General features: G+C 29.8%; 4 protein-coding genes across 4 annotated transcripts; all 4 read left to right on the plus strand.

The window, feature by feature from the left end:
- The first annotated feature begins 100 nt into the window (after positions 1-100).
- Positions 101-616, plus strand: Tsp_04442 (conserved hypothetical protein). The gene is made up of 2 exons (XM_003368966.1): positions 101-254; positions 294-616. Exons 1-2 carry the CDS (start codon positions 101-103, stop codon positions 614-616), a joined length of 477 nt encoding a protein of 158 aa, XP_003369014.1.
- Positions 617-775: 159 nt separating this feature from the next.
- Positions 776-1219, plus strand: Tsp_04443 (conserved hypothetical protein). Its single transcript, XM_003368967.1, has 3 exons — positions 776-848; positions 872-1112; positions 1147-1219. Exons 1-3 carry the CDS (start codon positions 776-778, stop codon positions 1217-1219), a joined length of 387 nt encoding a protein of 128 aa, XP_003369015.1.
- A 1510-nt stretch (positions 1220-2729) lies between these two features.
- On the plus strand, positions 2730-3740 carry Tsp_04444 (hypothetical protein). Its single transcript, XM_003368968.1, has 4 exons — positions 2730-2806; positions 2909-3105; positions 3599-3678; positions 3699-3740. The coding sequence occupies exons 1-4, from the start codon at positions 2730-2732 to the stop codon at positions 3738-3740; spliced, it is 396 nt and encodes a 131-aa protein (XP_003369016.1).
- Positions 3741-4544: 804 nt separating this feature from the next.
- Tsp_04445 (putative CUB domain protein) lies at positions 4545-27092 on the plus strand. The gene is made up of 53 exons (XM_003368969.1): positions 4545-5077; positions 5944-6104; positions 7153-7230; positions 8385-8477; positions 8539-8565; positions 8630-8963; positions 9022-9143; positions 9313-9426; positions 9660-9776; positions 9824-10052; positions 10106-10224; positions 10344-10616; positions 11212-11342; positions 11774-11844; positions 12418-12530; positions 12579-12641; positions 12749-12874; positions 13322-13499; positions 13574-13606; positions 13664-13791; positions 13841-13954; positions 14013-14126; positions 14529-14582; positions 14816-14960; positions 15014-15201; positions 16811-16858; positions 17087-17300; positions 17543-17673; positions 17741-17884; positions 18187-18427; positions 18470-18597; positions 18646-18759; positions 18812-18931; positions 19300-19410; positions 19526-19673; positions 20115-20227; positions 20276-20392; positions 20697-20810; positions 20860-20976; positions 21116-21238; positions 21275-21338; positions 21635-21756; positions 21806-21940; positions 22274-22534; positions 22608-22691; positions 23125-23235; positions 23290-23479; positions 23591-23691; positions 23935-24054; positions 24352-24519; positions 24579-24870; positions 26349-26467; positions 26896-27092. Exons 1-53 carry the CDS (start codon positions 4545-4547, stop codon positions 27090-27092), a joined length of 7605 nt encoding a protein of 2534 aa, XP_003369017.1.
- The last annotated feature ends 613 nt before the right edge of the window (positions 27093-27705 follow it).

Consider the following 27705-nt stretch of genomic DNA (forward strand, 5'->3'; position numbering starts at 1 on the left):
CGGCGGGTCGTTACACGTCCAGTTCATTTTCCTTTGCTGTTGTCTTTGAGACCAGTGCTTTCGTTCCTGAGTTATTGAAATCATTTTCTTTCTTTTCCCTATGGCTAATGTACCTGAGTTGCATCTTGTATCAAATCGGTGCGGTGGTACGTCCCTTGTGCATGAAGGCAGGGCATATAAATTAAAACGTACCGGCAGACAGAAATATTGGAGATGCTCGAAAGTATGTGCTAAATGTACAGTGTGTTTCCTTCGTTATTAAGGGTTAGTTTATTTTGGTATAGGCTAAAAAGGCTGCGGTGGTGCCATATGGACCAACCTTGATGTGACATCGGTGATCAAGCAGAACGATCACATCGAAAGCTGCCCAGTGGATGAACACTTGGCATACAAAATGGAAAAGAGGGCGATTTTGACAAAGCGCATCGCGGAAGAAACAAAGCCCATCCCGGCCATTTATGACGAGGAAGCTTCCGCCGCGTCCGCCGAGCCATCAACATCTGGCTATTTTCCGCTGTATAAACGAGTAAAGTCCTCGATGTACAGGCACCGGGGCAAAGCGATACCCAAAACTGCCCAGTCATCGTCGGAACCTGCAAATCCCGGTCCCGTTTAGAACAACGAAGGCCGGTGATGATTTCTTATTGTGGCAGAGTGCATCGAGGCACATACTGGTCTTTGCTACGGGTTACAACATTAGACTACTGGCAGCCATGAAAACTTGGGCCATGCATTGAGGTTGTACGACAGTGGTATCAACAACTGTTTACCATCCATGCCTTTGTGGCGGGCAAGTTGGTGCCAGCAGTCTATTGTTTATGTACGGGTAAAGATATTGGAACGTACGGGTATATTTTTCAAGCTTTAATAGACAAAGCGGCAGTTCTGGAGGTCGACCTTAATCCAGATACCATTATCTGTGATTTTGAAACAGCCCTGATACCTGCAATTCGGGGTTACTTCCCGAATACTCGGGTACAGGGCTGCTATTTCCACTTCTGCCAGGCGGTACATAGGAAAGTCGGTGAGCTGGGATTGAAAACGCGATATCGCCAGCATGAAGAAACAAGAAGAAAAATCAGAATGCTCCTGGCCACCGCTTATTTATATTTGTTTTTTATTTCATTGTATTATTGTATTATTTAGTTTTTTCCTTTTCGTTGTTTCCACTTTGTTAATGCCGTTCAGTGTCATTTTTTATTGTTGTTGTCGTTGTTGACTGTTTTTTGCTGTTGTTGTTAGTGCTGTTGGCTAGTGAAAAATAAAAATCACTATTCAACTTCCTTTTTGTATTGTTTTTTCTGAATTGTTGCTATCGCATTTGCCCACAAAGATATGGTTTTTTTACTTCTCTGAGCAAATACAGAAGCCGCCGTGATTTTCAGGTGCAAACAAATATACGGTACTTTGTTACAAGGTTAACAGTTAGAAATTGAAAGAATAAAGTACTTTTATTCACTTCACTTAGTTAAACACATAACAATGAACTAATATCAATGTTTTAAACAAGATGTGCTCCGCAGGTAAGCAATAAAAAACGGACAAACAGTCAAAGAGCCCAAAAGGCAAGCGCATAAGTGAAAATAAAAATTAACTGTAAATTCAAAAATAAAAATACAAAAATAATTACCTGATTATGCAATTTGTTTGTCGTCATCGTCTAGAATTATATTTACAAGTTGAACGATCTTGTAACAGAACGCATTGCAGTTACATTATAACAAAATTTGTATCAGTGCAATGTATGGATGATAAAAATAAATAAGTTGATGAATTAATCTTTAATAATGAGTGTTATCAACAAAAGGGTGATGATAATCTTAGATTTTTAAGTTAGCATTTGAGCAAGATTCGCTGAGAAATCAATTGTTTTTGGAAGAATCATTAGATTGAGTCGATCAACAACAACAACCTTAAGGGTGAGTCCATCTAATAACACGTGGACAATGTCGCTCAAGGTCAGGATATTCAGGAAATTTTTTCCTCGAGCATGGTGATCAAAGAAGCTAATACGGTGGATCACTTTAATTGACATTGGTGCAAATAAGATATAAATTCTGAGCAATTTCACACATCTCAACCTTTTCACTTTCCACTACGCTAACTTATTAACTGCTCTAAACTTATATATTGACAGCCAAGGTTTACATACTGTTCGCAACAATAATACTAAATAAACAAATCAATTAATTTTTTATCAGGGATATGTTCATTTTTACTGCAATCTGTTTTGAGAAAATTTCTATAATTTATTATACGAATGATTATTTATTAATTATGATTAGAATATATTTCTCACCACTTGAGAATTATTTAAATATATTTCTCACCATTATTATTTCACATAAGCCCAAGCGGAGAAATATGAAAAGTGGAAAATGATAAAATTGAAATAGAATGCTGAATTACATGGTAGGAGTTGAAAATTGGACAGTGATAATGTGTGAGATGAGAGTTTAAACCTGCAAGCAAATGCAACAACAATGATAATTTGAAAATTCAAAAGTGACACAGATTAATGGGAGTCGTACAGGAAACTTGGCGCCGAAATATGAACATGCTTAGAAATAATAATAATAATGAATTTGAATTGAAACGATGCGCCAGTTGAGTTGTCTGATTTTGGCTTACTGTGACATGGTGGAACTTTTGATTTATTCATTACAACGCTAATTTAACAGTGATGAAAAATTATTAACGCCTTCCGAAATAAGCGCTTTCTAGTGGTAATGCGAATTTGTATGCAATTTCAATTTTATCTCTTTTCACCATGTGCATTACTCAATCATCATTATGAAACTGAATTGTAAAATTTCCGTTCTGCTTGTTATTAAAATTATTCGTAGTATGCATTGTAGAAATTTTATTTTCCTTGTTGAATATATGTTTGTATTGGAAATAATTCTAGATTAGTGCCGTGCGATGAACGAACAATGGCGTTTGAAGTGGAAAGACGGTCGAAGATTAGGAAAAGCCAACAGCTTTGTTTTGTGACTTATTATTATTTTATTTTTTTTAATATTAACATATCCGCATTCGGAAACAGAAAATCGGACGGCGACAGTGAGTTTGGTCAAGAGAAACTGCAGACTGACGTTGCAGCTAGTTGAAATTTATTGAGCTGTATATAATTTATCAACATTTGAGCTTCAAATTAACGAATATTTTATTCAGATGTTCATTAATAATTGAAAATTTTTGCAAAATGTTATTTAAATTCTAGACATGCAGTTTCACAAAATTCAGCATTTGAAAATGCTAATTGCATTTGCAACAAATTGAAATATTCCAAATTTTTTAGCGCTTTTGCTTTTCATTTTTCTGACGCATTTATTTGCTGTTTTCGTGTGTGTGGTTAACTATTTGTATAATATTATGTTTGTTTGTGATCCATGTTTAATTTTAATTTTTGGGTAGTCAAATTTGTTTTCATATTTTGAATATTTTGTCCAAACAGTTTGATTCAGCTAAATAAATAAATAAATAAATATATATATATATATATAATCTTGTTTTGGATTAAATCTTGAAATTCTTTTGGATTCATTAAAATCGAGCTTTTTGCTGAAGCAGAAAATAAGCTAAAAAAAGTTTTTAGCTGCGATGAATATTTATGTTAAAAAGGGAAATGTTGACGTTGGTTCCAATGAGTTTATTTTTCGTCTTAATCTATTTGACGTGATTTATTTGAATTTCAGAATGACCATCCGGTAATCAGCATTGTTTCATGGGCATGTTAACTGAGATTATTGTTTAAAGTGCTGTTTCGTGTTTGACCACCCACGAAGTGAATGGAATAGCTCAAAACGTTGTCATTGTTATCTTTGAAGTTTAAAGTGCTTTCGATTGTTTTGACGTTTTTTCCATTTAATGGGTTAATAGATGGGAACATAATTTTCCACTGATAGCGCAAATCTAAATACGTTTATCAGTGTAAAAGTCAGAAAAAGTGCAACATCAGTACTTATAGGGTTTAACTGTTATTGTATTGCTTGTATACGTGGAAGCAAGAAACGAATACTGAATGAACGTAAGTGATATTTAAAATTGCAATAATTGTTGCAAAATCATCAAGGGTGAACGTTGTTTATTACTATATAATGCGTGTGATTTTCTCTTTTATTACTTGCAGTTGCTTCTTTCGATAAGCAAACTTAATCAATGGTTATAACAGTAGGAAAACGTAACAAATAGATAATGTTGAAAATCATATTTTCATTTATTAATTATTATATCATTCCGATGTTGAATATTTTTTGAAACCTCAGTTTAAATTTTACTTTTAAAAGTTTTCAAATCAAACTGAAAGTCGTTAATGAAATTTCACCTATATTATTCATAATCTTTTTGATGATGCTAGTATTAATTTATTTTTATTTAGCTAAATTGCCAATACTTTATACACCATATACTTGTTGTATTATGGTTTTTTGATCATAATTATGCTTAATTTATAGTTGAAGCAAAATGTAAATTCCATTTTAAAAAAAGTGAAGGAAAAAGATATTATATTTTCCTAAAAAGGCATGTATAATATTTTTTAGATGAAATCTTCTAAGCCAGTTGTTCAAAAAAACAGTTCTCAACGATCTGGCAACGAAGAAATTTTAATTTCAGCCCATTTACCGAAAGAACATCCTAAAGAAAAGTTTTATAAAATATTCAGCGACTGCAATCAAGGGAAAGATGCTGAAAACAGTTTCCTGTTTAACACTAAAAAACTAAAGCAAAAATATCATCTTATTATTGCATTGCTATTAAGTTTTATACTTTTTCACTATTTGTGGTACATTATTTGTCTTCTGAGACAGCTTTACTATGGTAATTTAATTGTCTTTATTTGTGTTTTTAGTGTTTTCATTTTTTATTTCATAGACAATCATCAAGAATCAAGATCTCTTGCTTCAAATTCATCTGTAGACTTGGCTGTTAAAAGTGGTTACATAGTACTGTATGATGACACCTATTTGAAAAATAACTCTCAGGTAGCAGAAAAATATGAAACAGAAATTAAAAAGGCAATTGACAACGCTTCATTAAACAACTCCAATTGTACAACAAAGACTGAAAGAATCAGGTAAAGATAGTTTGTTTAAAAGATTAATATTTTCTATCACGTTGCTCTATCTATCAGGCAACATGCACGTTCTCTCTAGATTATAGTTCTAGTATCAATTTCAGATAGTAAATATATTCATTATTATGATTGTTTATTATCAATTACATAAAGACAACGAGTGAGTAATTTAAAATCTCTCAAACTAATGGATGCTTTCTAGAATACAAAATAAAAAAGGGTTTGCACAACATAAAACATTTAAAACTTGAAAAATAATATGAATAAATAAATAGCAAATGCATTATTTATTTTATACGTTTTGCATTTATTCTACAACTATTCATCTTTTCAAATTTGGTTGTACTTCTACAGCATTTTACATATACTCTTGATGATGATAGCTGGTTTCAAAAAATTATGCACTTACATTTTTAAATATTTAAGAAAATGTTTTACTCAACAGATCATTTTAGATTAAAACATATTAAAATGTTAACATATAACTAAACTGGTGTTGTAAATTACCTAGAACTGCATAAAATCAACCGAAATGAACAGTTGATGATGAACACATATTTTTATTACAATTATTCCTTGATTATTAGATATTATTTTTTCTTGAATTAAATCTTTTTATTTTTTGAAAATTTAACAAGTATCCCAATTTACGTTTTTTGTCTTTATAAATTGCTTATTGTGTAGTACACAAATAATACACAAATATTGCTATTTCATTTTCACTTTAGTATATTCATTTTAAGACTGTGATAAAAAAATTAGTTGGCTTCTTAATGAGAAAGATTCATAATTTCACTTTATTCAGCAATGTCATATGAAAATAATAACTTCAAATTTAACATGTTTCTAATGATTGCGTATTGTAGATATTTCAAAAGAAAGAATGGAATTTCCAGTGCTCTGGTTGCTATCGATGTGCATTTAAATATGAATAAAATGGAACAGAACTTTTCTAATTTCTTGGAAAAGTTTCAGACAGTTCTTCTGCAAAGTAATCCAACGTGGAGTTTAATAGACATCAAATTTGGTAAGAAAAATTAAAAAATTTTTTACTTAATTACAATTTTTATTTTCAGAAAATTTTTCTAATCCCTTTCTCTCAAAATTCAATAACCCTATGATCATGAATCATATCACATCATTATTTTCAAAAACAAATTTGAAAAATGATGACTCACGAGAGCAATCTTTTGAGACATTTAATTATATCCATTCGAACGGATTTCCTGGCAGATACTTGCCAAACACTGACCATTCATGGGAAATTATTAATCCAGACGAACAGGATGGTCAAGTTCAACTAAAAATTTTGGCGCTAAATCTTGCTTATGACCCACATACCAAAAGTTGTTTAGATTACATCGAAATTTACATTCACAACGCCTTGCATTATAGGTAATAATTTTACTGTTAGTTATTTTTTCAGCTGTAAATTTCATACGTTTCCATAGTTTTGTAAAGATAAAAAACATTTTGCAACTGCACACAAAAAAGCTGTTTTATCAAACATTTGTGTGTTGAAAAGTTTATCATTTATGATACTTGCATCAGAAAAATATAAGCAAAATATAAAGTTCTTAGTTTCTAAAGTGCAAAATATGCTAAATGCATTTTGTACAAATAGGAATTTTGAGAATCATATTATAAACTAATGCTGAAATTCTGATGATGGAATAAAAAGTATTATTTTTTAACAGATTGTGTCAAATTCCAACAAATCCGATGAAGCGAACAATAATTTCGATGTTTAATGACGTGAAAATTCGGTTCGTCAGTAAAGATCATCAAGATTATGAAAATTTTGGATTTTTGATTGAATGGCAATTTAGTAAAAATATACATTTTGTCAAATAGTAAATAAAATTGAAATAATTTAATTATTTTAGATCAAGTTGCATGCGTACCAAATCCATGTGCCAATGGCGGAATTTGCAGTCAAGATAAATTTGGATTTGTATCTTGTGCTTGTCCTAGTGGCTATAATGGAACGTTCTGCGATGTTTCTAGTAATTTTCAAATCACAATTTGTACATCTTAGTTAATTCGAATCTTCTATTTTTAATCTTCATTTTTAGCAAATTGCAACAATCCAGTGTTGACTGATATTGAAGGTTCCATTGTAACTCCAAATTTGTACCTGGGATATCAGAGTGGTAGTTCTTGCAACTGGCTGATAAGAGCTCCTTTTAATCATATTATACACATGACAACGCTTTCATTTTTTCTCAACAATCCAAAAATTTGCTCTGATTTTATTCGTATAAATGAATACTCCCCATTTGCTGATGATTTGGGAACGCATTCAAAGTATTTAGAAAATATGAAAAAGAGAAGAATAATTTTATTTTTGAATTTAATTTTAGGCGATTTTGTGGCCATGATATATCCAGTAAATTTATTTCCAAATATGACACTGTTGAAATACAGTTTGCAGCAGAAAGTAATGATCAATTTCCTGGTGCTGCATTCAAATACAAAATTGGTAATGCAAAACAGAGAAAATGAAAAGTACTAAGTTTGTACATCTTTTAGCACCGAATTACTGTCTATTAAATCCTTGCAACAATTTTCAAGACTGTTTCAACACGGCTGATGGTTACATTTGTCAATGCAAACCTGGGTGAAATACTGTTATAAGATATGCAATTGTTAGTTTTTTAAACAGTACACTTTTAGGCGTGTTGGTGAAAATTGCAGCGGAAGTAAGCATTGTGTTTAAAAAATCAATTTTATTGTTAATTTATTGAGGTAAAATGTAAATTAACTTATATTAAGTTTCTTTTCAAATTTTGATTATTGAATTAATTATTCAGTTAGTTCTAAATATAAATTTACAATTATATTTGCTTTGAACTTTACAGTAGCATGATGCATTTTAATGTAAGTATGCTAAAAAATAAAATTTTAGTTTAACTTTTAAGTTTTTAAGACTTATTCTGATATCTTAAAATAATAGGGAAACAGAATAATGATATATATATGTAAGAAATTCTTTAGGCATTAAAAGATGAGTTAGATATATGTGTGCTACATGTTTGATGCTAAACTGAAATTAAAATATGATAGATGTAATTAATATTTATTATTTATTTAAGATTATAATTTTAATCTGTATTTATGATCTTAAATGTATAATGTTAAATAAATAATAAATATTTAATTTATTTTAAATACACAAAAATGTGCTTAAAGTAACATTTAAACTTTATTATCACTGATGCATGTTCAATATGCAAATATGTAAATTTTTATTAATTTTACATTTTGGAATGCACAAAATTACTTATTATCATCATTATTATTGCAGAAGTTGACTTTTGCTTCTCAAATCCATGTAAAAAACCAGGCACAGATGAATGCATTAATCTAAATGAAACATTTTTTTGCAAGTGTAATGAAGGTAATTGTAAATTTAAAAATACTTGAATCAAAATTAGTGATTATTTACTGTTTTATTTTAGGATACAGTGGTTCTCTTTGTGAGCTTAGTAAGTGTAAAACAATAATGAGCATATAATTAAAATATTAGTAACAAATAGACTGGACACTTAGGTGCCTGTGATTTTCATCCCACGTGTAGAAACAATGGCATTTGTTTGGTTAATGACGATGGCTTGGCTGCATGCAAATGCAAAGCCAGCTTCACCGGATATGACTGTTCTAGCGTCAGGTGTAATGATATTTTTGATGAAGAAACTGGATCCCTGAATTCACCAAGTTTTCCAGTCGATGGTTCATCATCTTTTCAATGCCAGTATCGTTTTATTGCCAAGGATCGTAAAGGTTTCTTATTTGATTTTAAGAACGTCAAATTGCGATCAACGTATTTTGACAATGTATACATATTTTCTTCATGGAATCCCATAGACAATGATATGATTTACTCGTACGCAGATAGAATTTATGACATCAATAATATTTTTCCTAATAATCTGAATTTTTAGTTTTAATGGCATCCGTGATGATTTTGAGATTTCAGTAAGAGCCTCTAAAGCTTTAATTATTTTAAGTGGTTCAGCAGATCCAATGGAGAATGATTATGGTTTTGAACTGCAATATTCATCAAGTATGCTTTGTAATAGAAAATAATATGTCTTTTAAATGTCGATTGCAGAGTAATGAAAAAAAGCATATTGCATATTCAGATTTTACAAATACTGCTTCAAATAATATACAAAATGTTTCAAATTCATATATTACATAGCATCAGTTCAAAGAAATATTTTTGTTGTTAGCGTTTGGTAACGACTTGCATAGTGGATGCACGAGTAAAGAAACGTGCATAAGCTTCAATAAATCAATTGCTCATGTTGGTGATGAAGGCAACACTAATGCAGATTATAAAAAAGGTATTTAGAATGTTTTGATTTCCATGTTTTTTTCACAGAGTTTACAAATCAAAGTAGAACTTTCATTTTAATATAAATGTGCACAATAAAGCATATTACTTGCATATTTAAGATTTTAATTTATAAAGAATTGCACCAGTTGTACAAATGTACAGTTTGTATTTAAGATAATCACTTGCTCACATTTTTTAATACTACTGAGTAAAAAGAGAATCTGTTTTTAATTGCTTTAGAAAATGATTTCTGTAATCCCAACCCTTGTATGAATAATGGAAAGTGCATCTCTTTGTCAAATGACTTTAAATGTCAGTGCCCGCCATTTTATTTTGGTGGAAAAAGATGTGAAATAAGTGAGTATTTCTTTTGTAGTAAATTATTTTGTGAGCTGTCCTTTTAGTTAACTGTCAAAATATACGAATGGATTCAAAATCTGGCTTTATTGTGTCACCTGGTTATCCAAATGAATATCTTTCTAATTTAAACTGCTCTTGGATATTTGCTTTAAATGAAGCAACAATGGAATACAGTTTCCAAAGTTTAATGTTTAATGTGGAAGGCCCTCAAAATCTCTGTTCAAATGATTATCTGGAATTTGATAGTGTTGAAGATCATTCAAGAAAAATGCGGTGCTAATTTTAGAGCAGCCATTAAAATTTTTGTTAACAGTTCTCATTTTCAGTCATTGTGGTGTGCTAGAATCTGCTCCACTCCAGTTGGAATATCCTAATCCATTGATTGTTCGTTTTGTTACTGATGAAGATGTTGAGGAGGATGGATTTTTCATTAATTATCGACATGGTGATGCTATTTATATTATTTTTATTTAAATACTGTTGCTAATTATTTTAAATTTTAAGAAATGAAAGGGAAGTGCAATGAAACTCTTAAAAACAAATATGGTAACATATTTCTTCCAGAAAAATCTATTCTCGAGCAATTTCAAGGAAACGTTTGCACATGGTCATTTGAAAGCAGTGCTGGTGGCTTTGTTGATCTCTATATTGAACATTTTAAATCAAACGACTGCCAGAAAAACTACCTTCAAATACTAGATGTTGACTTAAATGGACAGAATGAAATTATTTGCGAAATATCTTATAAGAAAATTAAATCTCCTCAGAATAACCTTGTTATTAATGTTTTTATGGAAAACAAATCTGACGTCACATTTAAAGCAAATTATAAAATGTGTAAGTAATTCACTATTTTGTAAGGAAAAGTGAAATTGATGATGTATTATTGGCATGTATCTACAAATTTAGCTTACGTTAAGAATTACATTATATTATTACACAAATAATAAATGTTTTATAACCCACTTTAGGATAGAATTTAGTATAATTTACTGTTTAAGAATTATTAATTAAATAAGATGTATATTATTAATTATTCCGTATCTTTTAGTTTTTAAGATGCTTTATTTCTTTTAAATTGTAATGTTAATGATATTGTTTCAGAGCAATTTAAAGAAAGCTCTAATTTAAGATGTAGAAAGCAAAGGTATCTGTGACATGTTGAGCTGCCCTGAAAATTCAAAATGTACGAGACTGAACGGACGATTCTTTTGCCATTGTAATGAGGGATATACTTATGTTCGAGGCAAATGCAGTCCTCTGAGATGTGCGGCATCCCCATGTCTCAACGGTGGGACATGCATTGAAAACATGCGTAAAAATATTCATTGCAAATGTCCACAGTATTACGGTGGTCAGTTTTGTCAAATTGGTAATACTTTTGTTCATTGCAATTCGTAATAATTATCATATATACAAATGAACTTTACAGACCTTTTGTGTGATGATCACACATGCAGTTTTGGAAATGGAGTTTGTATTCACGTAGATGGTAAACCACGTTGTGCTTGTAAACCTGAATTTACTGGAGAGAGATGCCAATTCAAAATTCTGGGTAAAATTGTTAGTAATGATTGTTCAGTAGCCATAATTTGAAGACGATTTCTAATTTTTATGTTACCGCACTTATAAATTTTAAAAAGTAGAACAGATGTTTAAATAATCTTAAAAACTTCAACAATCTTTTGCTTTGATAAATGCTGATTTTGTAATGCTTCATTTTTTAATCCTTAACCATAAGTAGATACTGCCGCAAATTTAATATAACAAATTATAAACAACATAAACCACTTATGTTAAGGTATGTTCTTTTTTTATTTATACCCTTCAGTTTTTTTGCTTTATGTTAAGACAAGCGATGTGGTGGCGTTATACTTGATTTTCCGGCAGTCTTCGCAAGTCAATCCACTGAGCTAGACAATACTTTTTGCGAATGGAAAATTCAAAATGAAAAACTTAATCAACAATTAATTATTATTTTTGATGAAATTCAGCTGCAATATTCTCATGGATGCGTGAATGAATCTATTGAAATTTTCACTCTTTGGGGAAAATTGCTATATAGGTATTATTATTTTTTTATTGTTATTATTGTAAACTTGTATAATTTTACCAGTAATTTGTCATTTGTTTAGATTGTGATAATTAGGCACTGAATATTTTTTTTGCATTTTATTAATTTTGCCTTTTTGATTAATCTGTTAACAGTAAGCATTATGAATAGAGAAAGAAGTTAAAGCGCACTGTCTGCTTGGAATTTTAAGCAAATTAGTAAATAATAAGGTCACTTATATAGCAGTTTAATGTAATAATTTTCAGAAATTTATTAAAATGTTTTAAGCACTGATTTTTTTGCTCACTTCAACAGTATTTGTTTCAATACAGCTTTATGTATGTTAGTATTGTAAATAATGCTGCTTTGCACAATGTATAATATAACTGAAAATTAAGCATATATAATTATTTGTGATTTTTCAAATTAATTATAAGTGCTTGCATATTTTAGCTACATTAATAATATTAAGAACACCATTCACATAATATTAGCCATGAAAGTAATATGACTCTGAAAATACCAATGCATGACATGCTATTGTTGCTTTTCATAAAATTATTTTCATCCTATGTATTATTGCAGAATTTGTCTTATAAAACCAAACAGACAATTGTATATTAATTATACGTCGATTCGAATTTCTGTGAAAATGAAAGCCGCTTCAAATTCAGTAGTGTTGGCCAGAATTTTTACAGGTAAAATATTTGCTTGTAAAATGCTTATAATGAATTTGCATGTTTCAGTTGATAACTTGTCCACTAAGGCTGCTGTTGTGTGTTCTAATCAAAGCTATTGTTTCAATAAAGGTAATTCATTATTTTACAAATGTGAAAGGGTTTCAGTGAAAAAAATTGCAGAAATAGTTGATCTGTTTCTGATCAGAAGAATTTTACTGAAATGACATTATTTATAGAAGTAGATCTTTGCAGTGAAATGCAGTGCAACACGGGCCACTGTGTTTCAACAAATAATACACATGCTGCATGTGAATGTCCGGCAGGATTTACTGGATCATATTGTGAAGAAAGAATCAAAACATGTGAGACAATGCCTTGCAAAAACGGTGGTTCTTGTTTACCAAGTAAATGCAATGTTATTGCTAATAGTGTTGGTTTATAAAGATTGGACTGACTTTAATTTTAGGGAGAAATGGTTATTTGTGCAAATGTACAAAGCAATTTTATGGTGTTAACTGTGAAAAAAGTATGTGAAATGATTAATTGAAAGTAAAACATAATGCACCAAGAATGAAAAGGATTAAAGTGCATTCATTTATTTTCTCACGAATTGAAATTTTAAATTGGTTTTTTTGTTACTGACTTTTTTGCTTGATCAGTTATTAAGGTAATTTAGTGTATAATAATTTTCAAACTTCTATTTAAGAAATATGTTTTTCAATGCATTAAAACAATCTTAAATTAAATTTTTATAATAACGGAGAATTATTTAATTTTTATGCTTATAGGAATATGCTCTTATCTCTTAGTAGATGCACCTTCTGGTGTTATCAAGTCACCGCATTTTCCTTCAAATTATCCAGATAATAGTGAATGCAGTTGGAAAATAGTCACGAATCTAGACTCACTGGTATGGCTTCGATTCCTTTTATTAGACATTGAAGGCATACCAGGACAGTGTCATTTTGATTTCGTTAAAATTTACAAGTATGTTAATTTTCAGTTAAAATATACATTGTTTTGTTTATGTAGTCTATTTACGTAATATTTATTTATTTCAGTGGAGAAAACAGTGCCTCTGAGTTGTTATCAAGGTAAATGGGTGAATGATATGTAATAAAATGTATTTTCTGTTATTTTTAATTTTTAAGTGACTGCGGCTACAAAACGGAAATAACACCTCCTATTAAATTGGATATTGTAAAAAATATTGTCACTGTTCACTTTGTAACAGATTCATCAGTAAATAGCAGAGGTTTTGTGTTACTTTGGAACATAAGTAAGGTCTGTAAAGTGATTTTTCAAATTCTAAATATTTGTAATTTTAGCATCAGGTTTATGCAGAAATGTGAAATGTCCTTTACATTCTGTTTGCGAACTTGGACAGAACGGTGCACCCATATGCACGTGTGATTTTGGTTATTATGGGGAAAAATGCGAAGGTATCAAAAGCAATAAAATGATATAGCATACATTTAGCACAAAATACATTGATTTTAGAAGTTGATCATTGCTTATACGTTACTTGTGCTAACGGTGGAACTTGCAAAACTCACGGAAACTCATTCCATTGTATCTGTCCATCCGGAATAACAGGACTTTTATGTGATGAAGGTAAATATATTAAAAAATACGTTCCTTACTGATGTTCAAAACTTATTAAGCAATTTATGACATTTAAATTTTCATTGAACTATAATATTTTAAATTTAATAATTTAACTTTCAACTATAACTTTTAAAATTCATAATGACCAGGCTATTTATTGGAACATACTTATTTACTATGTTTACATTTTGAAGCTTTTAGTGAATAGGACACAAAGAAAAATTTTGTTTGTGAAATCTGAAATTCACTTCAAAGAATGCCTATGACTACAGTATATGTTAAATATAAATGATGCATTAAGCAATTTTTTGTCATTGAAATCAAATAATTTGTAATGCATATTTTGAGCAGATTTAAGAATGCGAACAATATACAATTTTAGAATACTGATAGTTTTAAAAAATTTAGATATTGACGAATGCATTGAAAATCCATGCAAGAATGGTGGCATCTGCGTTAACAGTATGTTTCTTAGGTTTAGAAATAGATTGTCCAGTTAATGTAAGCTTTTTTATTAGCTTTTGGAAGCTTCAAATGCCAATGTGCTGTTGGAAATTATGGCAGATTTTGTGAAAATGGTGAAATTTTACTTTTTAACATTTGTTATTATTTTAATAAAATAATTCATTTAGTTATTTCTTGTCAAACGTTAATTTCTTATGAAAATGCCAAACTCCGCCACATATCTCATACAGATTCTGCATGGATTGTTGCACCTGAAAAATCCAACAAATATGCTCAACTGAATCCATTACTAGTGGATCTTGTTGATGGTGAAAAGATTCAAATATTTGACGGAAACTATTGGAATATCAGTCACGACGTGCAGCTGATTGCAGAGTATTTATAGAGTGATGCAAACGGAGTAATAATTGCTTTATCAACGCTTTTAGATTCGATAAAGATGTGGAAACAATGTTTCCCGTTCGAGCTTATCAAAATTGGCTTTCTGTTTTTTTTTGGGCAACTGGCACATTTTCACCAGAAAAAAAATTGATGTTTGATGCTTCGTTAACCAGTTCTGAAAGCCCACCTGGATGCAACGACCCTGACTGCAAATATCCTATTTTGAAAAGTTTTGGTGAGATGTCTTTTTTATTTCATTATATATTAATTAAAATTCAGTTTCAAAGTAAACAATTCTCAGTTTATTCATTCTGTCATATCATCAACTTTTGCAGTGTAGTGTAAAGATAAATATTTATTATGCACAGCAGCAGAATGAAATTACTGAATAAAAAAATGGTGCGTGAAAATTCATACACTGAGGAAGTGAGTTTTACATCAGGTCAACGCTCTGCTACTTTATTCCTAGGAAAACCGATTTATTCCCACTTTTGTGTAACTTCATCTTTTCACAATTTTTTAATGTCTTCCAGTTAACTGTAAAACATTACGCTCTCTTCTGCGGTATGACCAATATTGCTAGACCAATTTTTTTTGTCTTACTGATGTCAATGCAATATTTAACTCATAATTTTTTCGTTGTAATCTCTTCAACTGTTCGCAGTTTTTGGTTCATCTAAATTCTGAGCTAAATCTATTTAATTGATTTTCTGCTTCACGACTTTTTATATGTTAGCTCATCACGCGAATTCTCAGCAGGTATATATATATATATATATTTCATTTGTGCACCAGTTTTTCCAGCGGTCTGATTCATCAAGATATAAATCCGTCTGCTTAGAGCTGTTGTTTTAATTCATTATTTTCATCAATGTAGTTTCTCATCAGATGGATTTGGGGATTAGATCACAGCGCTCTGGTCAGTATCATGTGTCTTGAGGCTTTGAGATATCAATAGTTCTAGCAGAGGTTTTCTATTAGCAGTAATTGAAATAGCGTCTTTAAATTAAAACAATGCTATGGAGGTATTGGAAAGATGTTCTATTGTGAATATGACTAGTAACTGAATTTATTGCCGGTGTTTGATGAAGTCGGATGCTTCTTCGTTTAAACTTCTTTAAACGTTTTATCAATGATGATTATTGCATAATAGTCATTTTAATCTTGCTTATACATCCACTAAGCTAATTATTCTTCATTGTTACTGATTATTTTCCATTTATCATCATTGTTTCTCAGATTTTGTTTTCATAATTTCACAATTTTTAAGTGCCTTTTCTTATGGCAAGATGTAGAAGCCTATTTTACAAACTTACATTTTCCAGTCGATGGTTGCCCATACAATGGTAGTGTCCTCCAGTGTAATATTCTCGATTAGCGTTTGTTTTGTCAATTTTGATTGCTGCCATCTTTTATTAAATTTTGCAGTTTTTTTATCTGTAATGTAGCCTGACTTTTTTGCGGTTTTACATACTGTCTTGGCTTCAGTGATAATCTTTTGTTAGTTAAATTAGCTAAGTTAATTCAGTAGTCTTCTTCGGGTTTTTTCCTTTCTGATTTTATCATTACACCATTTTGCAGTATATTGTCTATTACGTTGCCAAAGTGAGAGATAGTAATGATCAGGTCATTGCAAAAGTTGCAGGACTAAATACGTAAAGGATAGTGTCTCCGTTTTCTTCATCAATAATATTATTTGATAGATACAACATTGCAAGCAAGAATTTTAGCATCAGTTTCAACTTTGGCTTTCAAGAATCTTTTTTTAGATGAAAAGCTTCAATTTGACGTACTTTAACTATTTTATTAAATTATTCTGAATAATATATCATCAATACTTTCAGTCAGTGTAAGATATGTATATTTATTACGTGCAGTAACAAATCAAGATAGTAAGGAAAACAGCAAATTCACACTTTGAAATAAGTGCAGAGTATATTTTAGATGGTCAGTGCTTAGGAAAGCAGATTTTTTTATTAATTTAGTTAATTTTCTCAATATCACATTATCATGTAGTTTGATCTGATGCCGCATGGCAGCAGATGTTTATTTTATTTTTTTCCTGCTGCTTTGTTTCAGCTAATACAATAAAAGATTAATTATAATAAGTCTTTTTAAAGAAATTTGCACAGTTAAACGACTTGGTTTACCATGGTTGAAGCTGTTTCATTGGAAACTTCGACGTGATTCTGAATGTGCTACTACAATTTACTTTGGCCAGAAAGGGCTGGTTAATATAACATTCATTAGAATATCTTTTTCTGGTTACACAAGCAGTAATGGCTATATAGAAGTGTATGATGGAGATCAGAACAGCAACATACTTATTGGAAAGTACGTACAGTTTCAAGAATTTCAATCAGTTTCTTTTAAACTACATAATTAAAATGTTCATGACTAAATTATTTTGCATATATTTAAACTCTGTTTTGTTTATTATTGTTATTTTATTATTTATATATTAATAAATTGCATGCAACTAATGCTATTCTGTATTCAAAGTTAGGAATTATTATTAAATATTATTAAATCAATAAATTGCACTACTATCATTAAATATGAATTTTCTTTTTAAGGTTTACGGAGTACACTCCAACTCCATTTTCTATTCTTACTTCCAGCAAGATAATAACTGTAAAATACGTCAGAGGTCGTATATATTTTGGCAAAAGTTTGTCCTTCGAAATGATTATTGAAAGTCACCTAAGTACGCACTTTGTTAAACTTTGCTATATTATCTATGCTTATGAGCATTTTTTTAAAATTATATGCAGGAAGCAAGAATAACTCGCTGCATTCTGCAGAAAAATTGTCTAAATGGAACAGCAGTGATTTTTATGAAGAAAAATCTTTCCAAGTGAAAGAGTTGACTGTTTGGAAAGAACCTGTGCTCTATGAACAAAATATAAACGTTTATGGTATGATTTTAAATAAAATCAACTCATCAACATTTATTCACAGCAATATGTTGCACTTTTCATTTAAACATTTCTAATTCAAGAGCATATTTATTGCGCATTTATGTTCAATGTACATTATTGCAGATTCTGTTTTAAAATTATAAGCAAATGTAATAATGGAAAAAAGGATGCATATTAAACGCGCTTTTAAAGTATAAAAGTTTATGATAAATTTTTAGTTTCTACAAAAGTATGTACAATTTTAAAAATTATCCTTTATTATCAAAAATTAGTTTTAATTAGACTGTAATGCTCTTTAGATATATCAAAATTCAAAGAAATTACATCTGCTAGCGGTGTACTTGTTTCACCTGGTTACCCTCGACGATATCGGCCACTGCAATACTACACTACACGCTTTGTTGCTCCTCCGGGCAATGTATTCTCGTTTGCCTTTCATAGTCTAGATCTTGAATACCCATGGAGGAATGTTTATTGCTTTGATGCCGTCGTTTTTATTGATCCCATCAATAACAAAACATTGCAGCAGTACATACTGAAGTAAATTTAATTAAAACTTATATGTATATCATTGGTGTTTAGGATTTGTGGAAACTTGACAGCTGATGCTAAGCAGAATTTTGTTATTTCATCTGGCAATGAAATAACTGTTGCATTTTATTCTGATGATGAATCTGAATACACTGGCTTTGAACTACACTTTCAGACATGTGAGTGATTTTTTATGCATTCGTTTTGCATTCTTTTAAGTGTTTCAGATGCTAATCGGTGTTTGAATCACTCCTGCCCGCCGCATTCTTCTTGCGTTTCTTATCCTGAATCATACAATTGTCATTGTAATAAAGGCTATGCTGGTTTTGACTGCCAGGAAGGTTTATAAGTTTTTATTTTCTATTAAAATTCCATGCATGATGTTCTATTTAGTTATTGACCAATGCTCAAGTTCACCTTGTGTACTTGGGCATGGCATCTGTGCCAATAAACCAGATGGGAGTTTTGTTTGTATGTGCAAAGAAGGCTATACGGGAAAGCACTGTGAACATGGTAAGATTTATTTGTGAAAAATTGTGAAAATGTTCCTTGAAAAGCATTTTGTTAACAGTTACTTTGAACATGTCCAGTAAATTTTAATGGAAATTATTACCACTTTTTATATGCATAAGTCTGAATTTTTTTTATTTTATTGCTATAACATTTTAAAATTGTGTTTAATTATTCAGATATAATCATTATTTCCCTTAAGCACAGTAAAATGATATTCAGTTTGATAGAGAATTTACATTTTCACTGTTGTTATGCTTAATAAATGTTAAAATAATAAATAAGTCACTGTTATGTTAAAATAAAGTTAGCTGAGGTAAAATTGCTAAAGTTTTAAAGCACAATTACACGGAAATAAGCTAAAAGTTTAGATTTAATTTGTCCTTTGAATTACTGTCATCATAATGGAACATGTGAGCGTGAATCTGGAAAACCTAGATGCATATGTGAAAGGCAGTTCTCTGGGCCTCGATGTGAGCAAGGTAGGCAATTAAATGATGATATGATTGTGGCATGTGATTTTATGAAAAAGTTTAGCGTTATGTGGAGAAACAACAGTATCGTATTATTATATTTTTAAATCAATGAATTATCCAGAACCATATCCTCCTTCTCTGGATTGTAAATGGACAATTACAACCAACAACGTGTGGAGGTACATTTATGAAATCCATATAAGATACCTCGACTTGGAATGTGGCTGGGATTATGTGAAAATACAGCTCAGCAATGATGAAATAATTACGTATGTTTCAAAATTTTATTCTATTTAACGCATGAAAACTATATTGATATTTTCATTTACACACATTATTAATAATGTCTGCTATAATAATAATAATAATAATAATAAATCTGATGATTGAATTTTAGAAAAATTTTTGAGTAAATTGTAAATTAGTCATTAGTAACAATAATTTTTTCACTTTAATTTATGAAAGATTTTATGGATTTTGGTTACATTTTTAAGTTATGATTGATGTAAATATTTACTTTTAGTTGCTCCTGCTTGTGGTTCTTCAATTAAGTTTCAATTAATACAACTTCTGTAATTTCATATTTTTATTCTGTATTTCATATTTATATTCTAGCTTATTATGATAGCTTAATTTATTGCATTAATTTTAATTTGCCCTTTTTTTAAAATGACATTTAAATTATTTGTTTAAAAGTTTTACAACTTTAGACTCTGTCAGGCAGAGGAGAAAACGGTTTATTCAGATAATTCTACATTGAATATGTGGTTTCATTCAGACATCTCTAAAGCAGGGAACGGTTTTTACATCATTGCTGAAGCGAGTAAGAGCATATGCATTTTAGACTAGTTTTTACAAGATTATATTTCAGTTATTAATCCGTGTGTGAAGCAACCATGTGGCAACAATTTTATATGCCAAGTGACCGGGCCCAATAGTCGGAATTGTGTTTGTGAACCTGGATATACTGGAAAAGAATGCAACGAAGGTAATTCAATATGATAACTGCGTGGCAAATAAAATGCTATCATGTAAAATTTTAGCATGATAAAAAAATATAACTCTTTTATGATTTTGAGATAAAAATATTCACATGTTGATAAAAACTGAAAAGTTTAAAATATTCTCCCTTTATTATTATTCATAGGGATAGAAACTAATGCATTTTCTAATATGAAAAAATACTTTTATTATTTCAATTTTTTGATATTATTATTATTATTGTTTGCAGTTTAATAGTATTGTGAAATATAGGTGGGCTTCAGCAATATTTGTAATTTGACTTTTTTCAGTAATTGATATTTGTGCCGATGTTGACTGCAAAAACGGCGGCTCCTGCTATGCTGATAAATTAAATTTTACTTGTGTTTGCAGAAAAGGATATAGAGGAAAATTTTGTGAAATACGTACGTAGCATTTGACCTAAGCAATTGTACAGCCACTTTCTTATTTCAGAATCGAATCCTTGCATACCAAATCCTTGTGGGCATTTTGGAATTTGTAAACAAGTTGATATAGCAAAACATACTTGCTCTTGCATTTTGCCAGCTTATGGAAATAACTGTCGTGAATGTTAGTAAATGCTATATTTCTAATCGCACAAATTTATATGTTAATTATTATTTGTTGTATATATTTATATATAATTATTTGTGCATATTATCCAAATCACTGATAGCATATATATATGCATTTGTTGATTGTTTTATAGGCAGTGAATATGAAATAATCGTATCTCACAGTGGAATGATAAAATCTCCTGAATATCCGTTTAGTTATCCCAACGAAATGCAATGTGCTTGGTCGCTTAACTCAATTCTAGATGCTGGAAGCGGTATTTTTTTAAAATTTAATGACCTACAAATTCCAGCACTGAATTCTTCATGTTCTGATGGGATAGTTATTTATGCTTCATCAGGCAGACAGATTAAAAGGTGAACAATAATTACTCTATTACTATTAGTTTACTGAAAATTTATCTTCATTTGTAATTATATTTTAATCCAGTGGGATACATTAAACTGAATATAACAACAGCACTACCACAAAACTAACAATTCTACATTATTTACTACACATTTATATATTGAAATTTTTAATTTTTTAATTTATTTAAATTTATTTGTTTTTTATGTAAGTGAATTAATTTGAATGCAAAGCAATTCTTATATTTGATTACTAAATTGAAATTCATATTACATTTACCTTTTTACCGAAACGATTAGTTTAGATTTTGTGGATATGAAATTCCAAAGTCCTTATTTGTAAATGAAACTAAAATCCGAATAACAACCGAAACTTCACGACAATTGCAACACGATGTAAGAAGATTCGCATTGTCATATGCAGCAAGTATGTCATCTTATTATCATAATGCTTTTATTTCATCAAAATGATTTAGATTTTGACTTCTGCAAAAAGTTTCCATGTAATAATAATGGAATTTGTGAAAACAGTATAGCTTTGAAAGAAGCGCGTTCTCGATCTTGCCAATGCCGTTCTAAAGCATATCACGGATTTTCATGTGAAACGAGAAGTAAGTATTGTTGTGAAATAATTACATTTAGCATTTTCAATAAACAGTTTTTCATTTCACCACTGCAAATGTTTTGATTTGTTACTAATGTTTTAGCCTGATTTAATAATCAGGCAATTTCATGATATTTTTAATCTGATCACTTAATAATGAGTTTTTTGTTAACGTAATGTAGATTTTGTTAAGTTCAGTATTTTCTTATTTTTGCATTTTATTTGGAAAAATTTTACTTAATTTGTAAAGACTCTTTTAAATACTTTAATTTTATTATAATGAGTTTAAGAGTTTAATCATAGACCGATGTTATTTCTGATTAATGCTCATTTAATTTAGAATACTTTAAATGTGGAAAATTGCTTGAAAGTAAACCCTCATTATCTGGTATTGTTGCTACTCCAGATTTTCCATTGCCATATAATTCTTCGTATTGCAAATGGTCAATACAAGTTCCTAAAGATCATATAATTGAAATTACTTTTACCACTTTGGAGACATACAGAAATTGTCCAAAATGTTGCACCGGTGCAGATCAGATATTATTAGAAGATCAAAATGGGCATATTATATCCAAGTATCAGTTGATTAAGATTAAAAGTTTAATGTGAATATGAATTGTAAATATTTTCAAATAGATTTTGTGGTCATGCATTGCCTCCTATTTTTACAGTTCAATCTGATCATGTGGTTATTGTTTTCAATGCTAAACAAACAAGCAATACTGGAATTGGATTCCATTTATTGTATCGGGCAGGTAATGTATATTTTGTTCTATTTATTTTATTTTATTTTATTTTGTTTTTGCTTACTGTTAAATATATTTAGTTCAGAACATCTGTTTTAAAAATAAATATTGTTTAACAAATCAATCATGCGTCATTGATCGATATGGAAAACCATTCTGCATTTGTCCGTTGGGATACGAAGGTCGCTTTTGTACTGAAAGTAAATTAGCTTAGTTTGAAGTGTACAACTGTTTTGCATTAACGCATTGTTTTAAGAAATCGATAAGTGCAAAAGAGAAAATGTACTTTGTAGCGGAAGGGGAATTTGTGAAAATTATGCAACATCTTGGCGATGTCGATGCAGAAAAGGATATTCAGGGCGTTTATGTGAAATAGGTCAGGATAATGTTATATCAATTTTAGATGAGTGCATTTTTTACTTATACTATTTTTTTATTTCAGATGACTGGTGCAACGAATTTAAATGTGAAAATGGGGGAACATGTGCACATTCCAAAAATGGACCCATATGCCTTTGCACTAACGAAACAACTGGACAACACTGTGAAAAAGGTTATTAAATATTTGTAAATGTATTCATAGTTAAACAACAAAATTACATTTTAGCTAAATGTGGCGGAATCATACGACATCCACTGATTGGAACAATTACGTCACCAAAAAATTTTTCAACGAATTATTATTTTAAAGGAACTGATTGTGAATGGGAATTTATTGCTCCAGAAGGCACTTGTGTACATTTGAAATTTCATTGGATTGATCTGAGCTGTAGCTCATATTACGCTGCTTTTGGAATGTGCACTCCAGAGAGCATTAAAATTTATAATTCAAAAAATAAATCTCTAGTTCCTCTAAAGTAAGTTTTTTTGAAATTTGTTTATAATTTAAAGTAAAAATGATTTTTTAGGCGACTTTGCTTTGAACCAGCCACATTGGAGGTTGTTAGCCTGAAAAATAATCTGGTCCTCAGTTACCACAGTGAAAAAAATGATGACTTTGAACATTACGGTTTTCAAATGACTTACAGAATAGGCATGTTATGCTCATCATTATTTTAATAATATTACAATTTTAATAATTTAGACAAAAACAACTGTTTTGAGGGTGCGTGCGCTGAGCAGTTCTTGTGTGTAGACGAACTGGACGACAAGTATAAATGCATTTGTAAGCCTGGATTTACAGGAAAGGATTGTGATAAAGGTATCCTGAATTTAAGTTAATATAGCATACGTGACAGATTTATTATTTTAGTGTTTGACGCCTGCTCCTCCTTACCAAGAAGTTTTTGTGGAGAAGGAAGATGTGTCAACGTTGGTGACTCTTTTTACTGCGAATGCTTTCCTGGTTGGACAGGAGAAGTCTGTTCGGATGGTAACCGCGTAACATTTAATCTGAATAAACTTATTTTGAATGCAAACATTCTATTCGTAAAAATATCGAATTTATCAACTGAATTAATTTCCAGTGAATACAATTTTAGTTGTTTAAATTTTTTATGTAAAAGTATTTTCGAAAGGTCGAAGAACCTACATACAATACAATGAACTAAAATTATTTTCATTAAGATATTTTTATGATAATTGTATATTTAGCATTTTTTTCTTTGATTTTGACCTTATGTTTGTTCATTAAAAGAAATTCATACATCACTAAATTTCATCATTTCAGTCAGTTTCTGTGCATTAAAAATTCTTCTCATTGTAATTTATTTAGAAATCAATTACTGTGATTCATCCCCATGCATATATGGAACTTGTCATTCTTTAAGAAATGGGTACTACTGCAGCTGCATTGAAACATATGAATATTATTCATACGGGCCTCAGTGTGAATTCGGTATGTGTAATCAGATCAATTCATCATATGATTAGTGGCATAGCATTGTGATTTTTTAGTTGCATGCAAATCTATCACACTGTCTAATGATCATGGAATTTTACAGTCACCATTTTATCCTGAACCAAGCCCTAGTAAATTCTATATCCACTATCAGTTGCGACTTTATAGTTGCAAAATTATTTTAGGAAATATTGATTGCAATTGGGAATTTTATGCAGAACAAAATAAAATGATCATTATTGATATAGAAGTTGCAGATTTCAATTCAGCTTATTGTGCGACGGATTATTTAGCAATATTTGATCAAGCTAAAATTTCTGAAATAAATCAAGACAAACCGCAGGAGCTGTAAGTCACTTGTGTTACTGTCTTCCACTAGCATTCATTTTCATACGCTACTTGTAGTATTTGTGATCGACTGACAACTAAACGCATTGAAATACATTCCGATGAATTTTCACTGTTATTTGCGAGTGGCAAACTGAATAACACAATTTCAAAATTTTATGGACGATATATGACTGTTGGTATGTAATATAGGAAATTTTCATCATTGTTTTATTGCACTATTAGAAATAGATTTTCTTTTATTGCGATATTTATTGTAGAAAAATTTTAAAACTTTCGAATAGCATAAGTATTTAAACAAAAATAAATTTACTGTTGACAAAATATTTTAAATAAGAGAGTGAATGAATAAATGAATCGACTTGTTTTTGCAGTGTTTAATTAATCATAACTATTTAGTAAAAACACTTCAACATTAAAGTTTACTGAACAAGAAATTATGATTATTCATTTAAAATAAACATTAAATCAAAAGTTTTTCATATGAATTACAAGTTCAGTAATAAATGATAATTTAAAATTTACCATGTGAAAAAATTACAAAAATTTAATTTGAGACTGAATTCATATTAAATGCTATTTAATTCAGTTACAGTTACTTCCGTTTTGAAACATTCCAATGACAATTTTTCTCGATATTTTAAGAAATAATTAATATACTGTGAAATGTTACTTTTTTATTTTAAATCTCTTTCAGTTAATTGTTATTTTTAAACTCAGTAATTAATTACTTCATGAAATCTTTTTCACATTACTCGCAAACAGAAGCATCCCACATTTAAAAATTTGTTTCATTTTCAAAAATATCACTAAAGCATGTGAATATTTTAATACATAACTGTAATTTTTATTTCATTGTAAGCTTTGTTTATTTAATTTCCCTATAGATCCATCGCTTTGTATTCCAAATCCATGTCAAAATAATGGAAATTGTTCAGTTGATGATGATGGCACTTTCTTTTGCAAATGTCCAATAAATTATTATGGTCAGCTTTGTGAAAAGAAAGCTACAGGTTGAGACAAGTAAATTGCATGCAGATAATGCGGCATTTAAAGTTAACAATTTTAGTCATTTGTGAAGCAGAAACTAAGGAAATAAACGGAACATTTTCCGTTTCAGCAAATCCACTATTTGACACATGCTCGTGAGTTGCTTTTCAATTTTCTGATTTCAACAAATTGCTTTATACATTGTTTGCTTTCTAGTTGGACAATATATAATACGCCAATTGGAAATAAAGCAGCGACTGAAATTGAAATACATGAACTATACATCCCAACTGATGATTGCAATGAAAATTTTTTGGAAATTTATGCAGTAATCTTGTGTTTTTTATATTTTTTCATCGTGTCAAAATGTAATTTTAGAAAAAAGATGATTCCACGGAATTTGTGTTGCTGCAAAAGTACTTATATATATATATATACATAATTTCTGAAAGTTCAACTTTTAATTTAAAACATAAATTTAATTGCAGGCTCTGCTCTGTATCAAGTGAATTATCGTCAAAAATAATGTCTGTTGAAGGATACGCGGTGAAATTGGTTCTTCACAGCATTGGCATAGAACGAAAATTTGCATTTTCATATAACTTTGGTAATTTATATAGCCAATCAATTTATTAGCTTTTCTAATCTGATTTTATGCAGATGTGTGCACTGCCAAAAATATCATCTGCAAAGATACCAAGTACTGTGTCAATACCCACTATGGAACTGCATCACACAGTTGTCTGTGCAAACCGAAGCTGACAGATTCAACTTGTTTCAGTAAAATTAAATTGTTTTTATCTGGGCAGAATTTTATTATAATATTCATAATTCCAATATGTCACTTGTATCAATCACTCTAATAAGTTATTTGCTTTTTATGAATGATTTCTTCTCAGCTTTTGAATTTCATTTATTGTTTTTCCATGCTTTTAGGTGCAACGCATTTTAGTTTAATTAATACTTACCTGAAAATTATATATTATATATTCTATCATTTGAAGAAATTTTCAAATTTTTTGCATTGAATTTCAGGTCCTTGTCAAAATTTGAAATTGCCTGGATCTGTTGGAGCGTTTAACAGTCCTGGATTTCCTCATCTTTACCCATCCAATGTCCACTGCTCATGGAGAATAAAAAATCGATCAAACTCCACTGCAATAATGCTTACCATGAAATACGTGAATATTAGAGACAACTCTCCATACTGTGACGATGAATATATCGAGTAATTGCATTGTAATGCTATAATCTTTTTTAAACTTTTTGCTTCTAGAATTCATTCTGTCAGTAAAAATCATACCTACCTTATGCAAAAGTAAGTTTCTTTTTGTACTTTTTTTTTATTTTTATGAGACTGTTATCTTAAAATAATATTATTAGCAAACGGAATTGTTGCAAATAAATGCAACGATGTGCTACGTCATTAATCACAAATGATACATTTCAATTTAACTTAATTGCAATGATTCATTAAACTTTTTAACCATTTATTAAAGTAATGACTAGAAGTTTAATGCTAATTTGTTCGATTAGTTAATTTATAAAGCAAAGAGCTAACGGCATTGCATTTTATTGAATTCAGTTCTACATCAGTTTTTTTTTCAAAATTATTCCAATTTTAAATTCAAAATTGATTTCAATTTTAATTTTTCCTTCACGCCTTGGTTTTACATTATCATTATTTTGTATGCATGCATGTTAGTTCAGTTTAATTATGTGCAACCTTTAAGAATTTGTGGAAAAGTATTGAATATGACATTTTTTACTATGGCTGAAGAAATGATCATATATTTTCACACTGATGTTTATTTTGGTGGAAATGGATTTGTAGCTACGTATGGA

The sequence above is a fragment of the Trichinella spiralis genome (genome assembly GCF_000181795.1).
Source record: "Trichinella spiralis strain ISS 195 chromosome Unknown Scfld1557, whole genome shotgun sequence".
Lineage (NCBI taxonomy): Eukaryota > Metazoa > Nematoda > Enoplea > Trichinellida > Trichinellidae > Trichinella > Trichinella spiralis.